Source organism: Myotis davidii, unplaced genomic scaffold (genome assembly GCF_000327345.1).
Source record: "Myotis davidii unplaced genomic scaffold, ASM32734v1 scaffold464, whole genome shotgun sequence".
NCBI classification, from domain to species: Eukaryota; Metazoa; Chordata; class Mammalia; order Chiroptera; family Vespertilionidae; genus Myotis; species Myotis davidii.
This window is the reverse complement of record NW_006295287.1, coordinates 176,456-188,158: the sequence shown is the minus strand read 5'-3', so window position 1 is coordinate 188,158 and position 11,703 is coordinate 176,456. Positions and strand designations below refer to the sequence as shown.

At 53.8% G+C, this 11,703-nt stretch overlaps 1 protein-coding gene across 2 annotated transcripts in view; it reads left to right on the top strand.

The window, feature by feature from the left end:
- The first annotated feature begins 4,453 nt into the window (after positions 1 to 4,453).
- The window catches only part of CABP5 (calcium binding protein 5), a 10,152-nt gene continuing 2,902 nt past the window's right edge, over positions 4,454 to 11,703 (top strand). The window contains exons 1-5 of one of the 2 annotated variants that reach the window (XM_006769957.2): positions 4,454 to 5,232; positions 7,040 to 7,070; positions 7,571 to 7,714; positions 8,862 to 8,971; positions 10,260 to 10,407. In XM_006769957.2, the coding sequence (XP_006770020.2) occupies positions 4,972 to 5,232; positions 7,040 to 7,070; positions 7,571 to 7,714; positions 8,862 to 8,971; positions 10,260 to 10,407 (694 nt within the window). In that variant the 5' untranslated portion in view covers positions 4,454 to 4,971. Of the gene's footprint in view, positions 5,233 to 6,415; positions 6,694 to 7,039; positions 7,071 to 7,570; positions 7,715 to 8,861; positions 8,972 to 10,259; positions 10,408 to 11,703 lie in introns of those variants that run through there. The other variant, XM_015567972.1, reaches the window with a different exon arrangement.

Sequence of the window (11,703 nt, the reverse complement as noted above, 5' to 3'; positions counted from 1 at the left end):
TTGTGGTGCCTGCCCTGTCACCTCAGGTGGCCTGGCTGTACAAGAGGCAGAGTCAGATTCAGAACCAGGAGGACACAGACCAAGACTCTGACCCAGACCTGGAGTGTTTCTACTAGGCTCTGCCCTCCGGGCCGGGGCAGGGCCAGCGCCTCTGGCGTTAATACGCAGATCTGGTGTGCAGTGTGTGTGAGGGTGTGGTTTAAAGTGGGATTTAGTAATTTTTTAAAAAAATAAATAATTATCAACCCCCTGCTCCGTGTCCAGGTCTTGCCGGGCTTGGGGGAGGCTCTGATAGCTCCACGTGGCGGGCACGTGCCAGTGTGCCAGGGGCTGTCTGAAGCAGCGCCTTCCGGCAGAACTTGGCAGCGACAGAAACATCTTCCACCCGCCGTGCAGTGTGACAGCCACCGGCCAGCCAGCGAGCACTTGAAATGTGGCTGGTGCAATTGGGGACATATGTTTATTTTACTTATTTATTAAAATACTAGAGGCCCAGTGCACAAAATTTGTGCACTGGGGGTGGGGGTGGGGGTCCCTCAGCCGGGCCTGCACCCTCTCGCAGTCCAAAAGCCGTTGGGGGATATCTGACTGATGGCGTAGGCCTGCTCCCTGAAGTCAGCAGTTGAACATCCTTAGTGGACATGTTCCTATGAAAGATTTCTTCAAAACCCTCCTCTTCTTTCATTTTTTTTAGTTCCTTTTATCTCCCTTCTTTTTCCCCTTTCCCTTTTCCCCCAGAGAGAACTAATGTGTTTAATGTGTCTTTTTTAAGTGGGGTTTTTAATGTGTTGTTTTGTGCGCATATATTTTGTATTTTCATAAACAGTATGGCATGCCCTCTATGATCCTTAGGGATATATATTTATATTTATATTTATTTATTAATTTCAGAGAGGGAGAGGGAGAGATAGAAACATCAATGAGAGAAGCATCAATAGGCTGCCTTCTGCATGCCCCCTACTGGGGATTGAGCCTGAAATCGAGGCATGTGCCCTGACCAGGAATCGAACTGGTGATCTCTTGGTTCCTGGGTCAGTGCTCAACCACTGAGCCACACTGGCTGGGCGCTATTTCTTTTTAATTAAATTTCACTTAAGTAGCCTCATGTGGTTAGTGGCTATTGCATTGGACAATGGCAGTCTCAACGTTATAAACTCATTTAACCTCCCAGCCACCTAACCAGGGGGCCACTGTCCCAGAGGGGGACGGGGACGCACAGAGGAGGGAAGGGGCTCGCCCAGGGCCGTAGCCGGGAGAGCTGGCTCCAGGTCTGACTCCAGTCTGGCTCTGGGCCCACACCTTTCAGGGACAGGCCTCCTCCTGTGGGAGACAGGAAGTGCAGTGACGTGTGAGACCCAGCTCTGCCACGCACCCCTGGGGCCAGGCCTGGCCTCAGCCCTCACAGCCCCCTGGACCTGACCGCGGGGGGCCGGCAGTGGCTGTATGCGTCTCGCTCACCCTAATAGCCCCAACCCCCAGCACCACGCCCGGCCTGCAGTCTGATGGAAAAGGAGCCAGCCCTTCCCTTCCCGCCTCACCTGTGCGCACGGTGGGGGGTCCTGAGGGACGAGTCCCTTAACCAGCGAACCCAGGGCAGCCGCTGTGGGCGGCTTCTTGTCCTGGGGGCGGCAATGACCCTCCGACAAAACGGCGTTTGTTTCTCAGCTAAGAGTTCCTAACAAGCTCTATCTTAAGGGACTAGTATGCACCCATATTCATCAAGTTCAAGCAAATGTTTAAGGCAAATAGTATTTGTCTGATTGGGTGTTAAACATTGTCTGGGAACCCCGGTGTCTGTCTTGCTCTGTGCGGAGCCCCGTGGTTCCTTTAAGTGTGCAACTGGGTCTTCCTCCCCACGCCCCGCAGGGCCTCTGGGAGCATGTCCCCGAGCAGGCATGGCCGCCATGTCCTTCTGCCAGGGCTGGGCAGGGCCATCACTCACCAAAGACCTTCATGACACCCCTCTAGGTCGGTACTTTTTAAATAAAATTTGATTTTTTACAGAGAGGAAGGGAGAAGGATAGAGAGTTAGAAACATCAATGAGAGAGAAACATCGATCAGCTGCCTCCTGCACACCCCCTACTGGGGATGTGCCTGCAACCCAGGTACATGCCCTTGACCGGAATCGAACCTGGGACCCCTCAGTTCACAGGCCGACGCTCTGTCCACTGAGCCAAACTGGTTAGGGCTAGTTGGTACTTTTATTACCCCATTTAACAGACGAGGACACTGAGGCACAGGGGCGGAAGGTACTTTCCCTCGGTCCAGTGCCCAGGAAGCAGGACCAGGATGTGCTCCAGGCCGCCTGCAGGAGCCCCGCGTGCATTGCCACTAACCAGTGTCTCCCAAGAGCCTCGCGTGCCCCTGCCAGGAGGTGGCGCCTTCTGCCCAGGCACATGCCCAGGCACGGAGGTGGCAGGTCTGGGCGGGAAGAGATCGTGCTGAGGGCTGGAGTATAAGACACGGAAGGGGTGAGCCTGGCGTCTGAGGGAGCAGAGACCATCGTTCCCCTGGTGGAACCACGCTCCTTATAAAAACGGTTGAAACCCATCAAGGGGAGAGGATGCTGGGAGCTTGGCTCTGGGATCATGTGCCTCAGGGAGGTTGGCAGGAGCAGTAACTCATAATCGCATATGAATTAAAGTGCGTCATCTCTATTTGACACGTTACTGGTGATGTTTGTTTTAATCCTTCGATTAAGATAGTGTCTGCCTGGTTTTCGTGGGGAGCGGCTACAGTGTTTGGACAGTTTCAAGCCTCGGACTGAAGAGAGGGCACAGTCCTCTCATGGCCACGTGCAAGTCCCAGCTTGGAGGGCAGGGCCCTCCCAGCACAGTTAGAGCCAACGGCTATAGCTGTAAGCTTGACCTATGGTCCGAACACTTGGCCCCACGTGCCTGAGTGATGTGGGCTTGATAGAGTTCAGGTGCATGTAATCGAGTAGGCTCGAAACCCACGAGAATGCTGTAAACATCTTGGCCACGCCCTTACTTTGCCTCATGGAAACTGGCTATAGAATAAAGACACGGCATGTAGTCCGAGGCGCTGTGTCTCTCCATCCGAGAGGGCAGCGTCCCACCGAGACCCAGCTTTCTTCTCTTGTCTGTCTTTTCTAACCCTTCACCGCCCCCTCTCAGGGTCATGGAACCTGACTGAGCTGGTGCGGCCCAGTTTCCTCTATAAAGCAGCTCTCCTCCGACATTAGTATTTTGTCAGGAGGTATTTGAGCTGGGTAAAAATTGTCAAACTTTCCACCGATCTTTTTTTAAAAAAATCCGTGTGGCCCAGCCAGTGTGGCTCAGTGGTTGAGCATCAACCTATGAACTAGGAGATCACGGTTGGATTCCCAGTCAGGGCACACGCCCGGGTTGCAGACTTGCTCCCCAGTGGGAGGCATGCAGGAGGCAGCCGATGGATGATTCTCTCTCATCATGGATGTTTCTCTCTCTCTCTCTTTGAAATAAATAAAAATGTATTTAAAAAAAAATCTGTGTGGACTCCCAGTTTCCTGCGTTATCTATATAATTAGTTATTGTTTATTTTGATTTTTGATTTGCCCTGATGTGGCCGTGGCACTTCCTCAAGCCAACCTGCGTTCTGACTTGTCCCCGTACCTGCCCACCCCTCCTTTATGGCAGGACAGGATGTCCCAGGCCCATCTTACACGTGTCCTGGCCCGGGCTCGGAACCGGCCATTTCTCCTAGAAGCTGGCTTCCTTTTAGCAGAGAGGTATCTAGAAGCCAAGAGCTGGATGCGAGAGGTGCTCACTAACATCAGGTGTCGCTGCTCCCCCTCTGAGAGAGCTAGGGGATTCACAGTCAAGTGCCCTACACACCCCTGCCCCCAGCTCCAGGCCAGCACCACAGGGCTCCTCCTCCCCCCGTTTCTGTATTAACAACTCCTTTTCCGGCTGTGAGAAGCCGGACCTCCGTTACCCTTCACGTGATCCATGTGTGTGACCAGTCTCCCATCTCCATTGCCACCCCACCTCTGTGGGGACCCCTTTCTCACGCTGATCTGGCTTCAGCAGCCGACACCATGCCGCCCCCACAAGTGGACGTCCTTGGGACACCCCCCCAGGCTAGGCGATGACACCTGCATCGATTCCCTCCTCCGCTCACGCTCACGCTCCAGCTCCCACACTGGCTGCTCGCCTGCGGCCCATCCTCACCTTCCCGGGCCCAGACCCTCAGGCCGGGCTGCCCTCTGTGGGGACACCTCCCTCGCTCCAGACCCTATTTGAACTCTGGCTCCCCACAGTGATGGCCCCCACTTCTCTCCTGACCCTCATCACCTCTTTGGGCTCTGATCACGTGACATCTCTCCTTGACCCCGGCGCCAGCTAGATGCCCGCCTTGGTCTGTTCCCCCTCACCCCCCACCCCTCTACCAATTCCCAAATTATCCAGAAAGAAAGGAAGAGAGGAGGTGAGCACGGGAAGAGCAAATACCAACCTCTGAACCACTGCGCACGCCTCCTTCCTGAAGGCGGCCACCTAATTCTTGCATCCTGCCCGTCGGTGCACGTTCGGACGTACACAGAAGCTCCTCGGGGCCTGACGAAAGGTGCCCGTTGGACTCAAGCAGGCCTGGCCCTGCCGCTCACCGATTGCATAAGCCTAAAGCAAGTGGCTTCGTGACTCAGCCTCAGTCTCCTCATCTGTCAAATGGGCAAGTGTTACCGGCCTCAGGAGTCGTTCCGAGGATTAAGTGACGTCAGGGACGCAAAGCCCTTTGCACAGGGCTGGGCACGTAGCAAGCTACGCAAGGCCATCGCTGTATGAAGTCCTCTCCGTCTTCACAGGCCCAGAGGCCAGCAGGGGCCAGGCTCCGAGTGACGCCGCACTAGTTGAGACACCTAATGAACGGCTGCCCTCTGCTCGAATCCCCACTTTTTAAACTCTAATTCCATTCTGGGGAGAAAAGGTCAGAGCCTGCGGCCAGCTGCCCCTCCGCCTCACTCAGGCCAGATGGGGAGGCAGGGACGCTCTGATCCCTCCCCGACCAGAGGAGATTTCCGCCCCAGCTGCCACAGCTCTGTGTCCCAGGGCCCCGAAACCAGGAGAGGCAAAGAAGTGACAGAGAAGAGAAGGAGGCTGAGCCACCGAGGGGGACCGGGAGCCGTCTTGAGATTGGTGCCTGGTGAGCTCCGCCAGCCCGGCCCCTCCATGCAGTTCCCCACGGGCCCCGCCTGCATCTTCCTGCGGAAAGGCATCGCTGAGAAGCAGCGGGTGAGGCCGGGACAGTGGGAAGGGGGGCGGGAGCAGTGGGTCCTGGAGCAGGTGCGGGGAGCGTGAGCTGAAGAGAGGAGGCTCCAGGGAACACGCTGGGGACATGAGGGCTGGTGGAATGGGTGAGGGTGAAAGGGGGCAGGTGCAGGGGGTGAAGAAAATGAAAGGGGACTGGGATGATGTCAGTATCGGGGACCACCATTTTTTCCCGTGGACGCCCTCAGTGGTGATGATGATGAGGGTAGCTGCCACTCACTAAGTCACTGCTATGTGCCCAGCCCAGTGCAGAGGGCTTTGTGTCCCTGATGTCACCGAGTCCTCAGAACTACTGAGGTCGGTAATACTTTCATTCCCATTTTACAGATGAGGAAACTGAGGCTGAGTCATGAAGTCACTTGCTTTAAGCTTATGCAATCGCTAAGTGGCAAGGCCAGGTCTGTTTGTTCCAATGGGCACCTTTAGTGAGGCTCTAGATCTATATATATAAAAGTCTAAGCGACTGGACGACCGGTTGACCGGTCGACCGGTTGCTATGACACGTACTGACCGCCAGGGAGCAGACGCTCAGCATCGGAGCTTCCCCCTCCATGGCCAGTGCACTCCCACAGCGGGAGTGCCGCTCAGCTGACCTAAGGGGAGCCAGACTGGCAAGCACAGCTGTGTCGCGAGCCTCTCCCGCCTCCATGGCAGTGCTACCGAGAGGAGGCGGCAGGCACAGTGGGGGCCGGGCTCGGGCTCTTCCTGGTCGCCTGCCGCTTCTACTACATCCCTCGGGGGATGTCGGACTGCTGGTTTCGGCCCGATCCCCGTAGGCCTGGCCCCGAAACCGGCAGTCCGACATCCCCAGAGGGAATGTGAGAGGGTGCAGGCCAGGCCGAGGGACCCCACCGGTGCACGAATGTGTTAGCAAGTCTAATAGGAATAACAGAAAGAGGAAGGGGACACGGGGGAGGGGATGACAAGAAAGAAGCTACGGGCAAGGCTCCGAGGATAAGGGGAAGCAGGGGTGAAAGAGAACAGAGGTGGGTGGAGTTTCCCAGGTGGCGGCCTCGTGGCCAAGCCTGGCCCTTCGGGGATGCCCAGGATGGTGGCAGCAGAAATGACGGGGAATTCTTAAAGGTTTTAGGGATTGGTCCTGCTGGCACGGATCATCCCTCCTGGCCGCCACTGGACACAGGTCCCATACAAAGGGATGCTAACTCTTGGGAGAAAGGATCATGGGCTGTCGTGGAAAGAATTCCGACCTGGGAGCCAGGAGCCCTGAATCCACATCTCAGCGCTCGCGGCAGCCGGAGCTGTGTGACCTGGGCAGGCTCCCTTGCCTCTCTGTCCCTCGGCTCCCTCGTCGATAAGATGGGCATGGTCTTTGGGTTGACCTCACAGAGCGGTGCTGGGGTTCGAATGAAGGGATTGTGGGAGCTGCCCGGCGTGGTCAGCCATCAGAACACATTAGCTGTGATTGTAAGACTCACCTTCTCCATCTGGAGGAGGAGGGGGCTGGATTCGGTGGCCTCCGAGATCCCGGTCGGTCGGCACAATGGGATGGCTGTCTCTTTGGGAAAGGCGGAGGGAGAGAGATCAGGATTCATGGATGGGAGAGAGGCAATGAGAAGGGTGAGGAAGAGGGTGAGAAGCAGATTGCTGTGGGACGGGAGTCAGGAGACAGGAGAGAGAAGATGAGAGGGTGCAGGGAGCAGGGACTGGAGGAGAGACGGGGAAGGGTGAAGAATAGCTTAGGAGACCGTGGGCACATGTTTGGAGAATTGAATGTTGGATCCCTGACCCTCTCTCCAAATTCCATCTCCAGGAAAGACCACTCGGACAAGATGAGATCGAAGGTAACAGCACTCTCTCCCCCAAACGCCCCCTCATCACCACCCACCCACTTGCCTGCTCCCTGTCCCTTCGTGCTGTTCAGTGTAAGTCCCCTCACGTGAAAATTTCACGTTGTTCTCTTTCCACTCAGCGGTGATTTTGTGGAACCCTTTCTCATGGCAGTGTAGGTACCTCCTGAAGTATGTACAAGGCATCCCCATCCCCAGGTGTCTCAGAGACCCAGGGGTGACACCTGAGATTTAGAATGAATAGAAAATTATTGGGTTTTTCTTTGATGGTTTTGCACTTTCCCATAACTTCACCCAGGAATTCAGTGCCACCGTTTGGTGGCCTCCTGCTAACACATTTCATACATCACTCCTTTTTGAAATACTGGCTTTTAAAAACATGTTCTCCTTCGAGGAGTCTCTAGTCTGTGCCTCATTGATGGTTTCAAGGGTCACCACTCTTCCCCATTGACGGTTTCGAGTTTTTTCCAAAGTTCTTCCCTCTTAACTTTCAGAGCTCCGGGAGGCATTTCTTGAGTTTGACAAGGACCGAGATGGGTTCATCTCTTGTAAGGACTTGGGAAATCTCATGAGGACAATGGGTTACATGCCCACGGAGATGGAACTGACTGAACTGGGCCAGCAAATCCGCATGAACCGTGAGGCTGGGGAACGGGGGGTGGGTGGGGGGCGGATTACTGGGGTGAGGGGAGTGCTGAGGGTGTAATTGGTAAGGTTGGAGAGGCTGAGAGTAGTTGGAGATAGGGAGGAGGGTAAGAGGGACTGTTCTTCGGGAGGCAGTGTTGAAGTGGTTAAAATGGTGACTCTTAGGATAGATTTGGGTTCAAGTCCCAGTCTTTCATTTACTAATGTGGCCATTTTGAAAAGTGGAGTTAAGCCCTGGGACTCTCAAGTCTGAGTTTCCCCGTCTGTCGAGTGAAGATTGTATCACTCCTTACTTCATGAGACTGTGGGTAGGAAGGGATAAAGATGCTAACGCAGGTAAGGGCTTAGCCTCCAGTAAATGCTTATTAAATCTTGGTTATTACTGTCACCACTAAGATTCATCAGTGGAGCACAAGATTGGAACTGCCTTAAAAATATATATGTATTCGAGTAGAGAGGAAGGGTGAGGGAGAGAGAGATAGAAACATCAATGACAAGAGAGAATCATTGACCAGCCGCCTCCCGCACACCCCACACTGGGGATCGAGCCAGCAACCTGGGCATGTGCCCTGACTGGGAATTGAACCGTGACCTCCTGGTTCATAGGTCGATGCTCAACCACTGAGCCACGCCGGGTCAGGCAAGGTTGGAACTGCTTTTGATGCTGGAAACGAAATTGGACTTGGAGCTAGTGCCGATGAATAGCGTTAGGAAAGGGAGGTTTTTTATTTATTTTTTCAGACAGCAACTAGAGCGGATCTGGGCATCGATGTTGGGTTTGCCTCTGGGCATGTTACTGAGTAAATGCGGTTGAATCTAAGGACAGGGAAGTATTCTCATCTGGAAGAGACTTTGCTCATTCAATTCACACTCATCCGACAGATGAGGAAACGTAGATGTGAAGCAATGGAGAGACTTATTCCAGGCTACAGGGACAGTTAGTTCCTCCCCCCACACCACACCCCTCCACCCCTGTTCAGATCAGAGAGACCCCAGGGCTTGAGTTGGCTGAGAGAAAAAGGTCCGAAGGTAGAGGGACTAGAGAAGGTCTACGCCTTGGACAGACACACAGGGCAAAGCGAGGTCAGGTATTGGGGGGCTGGGCGTGCGGACCTCACCGGGTTGCCTCTCCTCCCCCAGTGGGCGGCCGCGTGGACTTTGACGACTTTGTGGAGCTGATGACCCCCAAGTTGCTGGCAGAGACGGTGGGGATGATCGGCGTCCAGGAGCTGAGAGATGCCTTCAAGGAAGTGAGCTGAGGTTTCACCATGTGGGGGTGGCTCAGGGACACCCAGGGGCCAGTGACTTGTCATGTAAAGAACTGGATTCTAATCCCATTTCTGCCTCTAACTATAAAAGGTTGAGAAGTCACTTAATCCTTTTTGTGTAAATTGAGCACCCCCTACTTTGTGGGCCTAATTCCCCATACAAATTTTTAAAAAACTGAACTGGAATGACTTGACATGATGCCACCCATTCTCATTTGCAGGACCCACAGCTTCCCCTCACTGCCATTCCCACTCCTGAGGGCAAACCCCCACCGCCCCAGTGTCCATGTCCATTGGTTATGCTAATATGCATGCAAGTCCTTTGGTTGACCCTTGGACAACACAGGTTTAAACTGCGTGGGTCCACTTTTATGGGGTGTCCCCCCAATATATACACACACTTTGAATAATTATGAAGGCAGTGGTTATTAAAATACAGTTCATTTCTAAATCGAGCTGTCAGCTGCTAAAGGGTGTATACATTTTTGCGGGGACACCTTGCCTGTGGCTTTTTTTCAATACACATTTTGGAAAATTTTTCGGAGATTTGTGATGATTTAAAACAACTGACAGATGAACCTCATGATTTTTAAAAATCTTATTTATTTTTTAAATATATATTTATTGATTTCAGAGAGGAAAGGAGAGGGAGAGATAGAAACATCAATGATGAGAGAGAATCATCAATTGGCTGCCTCCTGCACGCCCCCTACTGGGGATCACGCCCACAACCCGGGCACGTGCCCTTGTCTGGAATTGGCAGTTCACAGGCCGATGCTCTATCCACTGAGCCAAACCGACCAGGAGGTGATTTTGTTATACCGTTTTCTTTAGCCTATTGTGCACATATAACATAGGTGTTGGCGGACGGGTTTCTGTATCAGTGAAGCTTGCGGTCAGCAGGGGGCTATAGTCGTTGAGTTTGGGGGGAATCAAAAGTCACAAGGCAGGCCCTGACCGGTTTGGCTCAGTGGATGGGGCGTCGGCCTGCAGACTGAAGGGTCCCAGGTTCGATTCCAGACAAGGGCACATGCCCGGGTTGCGGGCACATCCCCAGTAGGGGAGTGTGGAGGAGGCAGCTGATCAATATTTCTCTCTCATCGATGTTTCTAACTCTCTATCCCTCTCCCTTTCTCTCTGTAAAAATTCAATAAAATATATTTTTAAAAAAAGACACAGGCAGGCTTTTGACTGGGCAGGGGGTCGGCGCCCCTCGGCCCCCAAGTCATTCAAAGGGTCACCTGCACCGGCCCCTCCTGCTCCTCTTCAGTTTGACGGCAACGGGGACGGGGCGATCACCCTGGGGGAGCTGCAGCAGGCCGTGCGGAGGCTGCTGGGGGAGGCGCTGAGCGCGCGGGAGCTGGCCGAGGTGGTCCGGGAAGCCGACGTGAACGGAGATGGCACCGTGGACTTTGAAGGTGAGCTGCCAACCCCTGACCCTGTGTGATGCCCCAAGTGGGCTGCTCCTTCCCGCTCCCCCCCCAGCTCCAGGTTGGGGGTGGGCAGGGCTGGGGAGGGTTTTTGCTGCAGCCCTTTCTGCCCACGTCATTTCAAAGACCTTGGCGTTGCCCCGGTTGGTTTGGCTCAGTGGTTGGAGCGTGGGCCTACACACCAAGGGGTCCCAGGTTTGATGGTTTGACTCCTGGTCAAGGGCACATACCTCGGTTGCAGCTTCCATTCCTGACCCCGGTCAGGGCGTGAACGGGAGGCAACCAATTGATGTGTCTCTCTCACATTGATGTCTCTCTCTCTCTCCTTTCTCCCTTCCTTCCACTCTCTCTAAGAAATCAGTGGAAAAAATATCCTCGGGTGAGGATTCAAAAATTAAATAAACAACAAAGACCTCAGTGCCTCTCCCCTCCCCTCGCTTCTGCCCCTGGCTGCTCCTGGGGACACCGTGTCCAGGAGCCTAAGGCTCGGGCAGGACTCGCGGCCACGGCCCCCTCGCGTCTGTGTTCACTGGGTGCCTTTGTCATCGGAACAAAATGTCCCATCGGAGGGAGAGTGGACTGGCCAGCAGCTGAGACTCCGGGGTCAGGTTCCCGGGGTTTAAGTTCAGTCTCTTACTAACGCTATGGCCTGAGCCTCGTCACCCATTCACTTCAAGTGTCAGTGTTCACATCTGCAAAATGGGCGTGATGACGCTTTTCTCCCAAAGCTTTGGAGGAAATGAAAAGGAGCCATATCCTGCCCTGGGGGGTGCAGCTCAGGGGTGAGAGCACCGACCCCCACACCAGAGGGTCTCAGGTTCAAATCCTGGTCAAGGGCAGGTTTGATCCTGACCCCGGTGGGGGTGTGTGGGGGAGGCAACCAATCGATGTGTCTCTCATGTAGATGTTTCTCTCTCTTTCCCCCTCTTCCTTCCCTTCCACTCTCTCTTTCTAAAAAGAAAAAAAAGCAATAGAGAAAAGATCCTTGAGTGAGAATGAACAAAAATTAAAATGACATAAAAGAAAGCATGCACCAATTGCTCCTTTAAAAAAAATTCCCACTCAAGGAAATGTCATTTTTATTTTTTAAAAAATATATTTTATTTTATTTTTTTAAGAGAGGAAGGGAGAGGGATAGAGAATTAGAAACATCTATCAGCTGCCTCCTGCATACTCCTCACTGGGGATGTGCCCGCAACCAAGGTACATGCCCTTGACCGGAATCGAACCTGGGACCCTTCAGTCTGCAGGCCGATGCTCTATCCACTGAGCCAAACCGGTTAA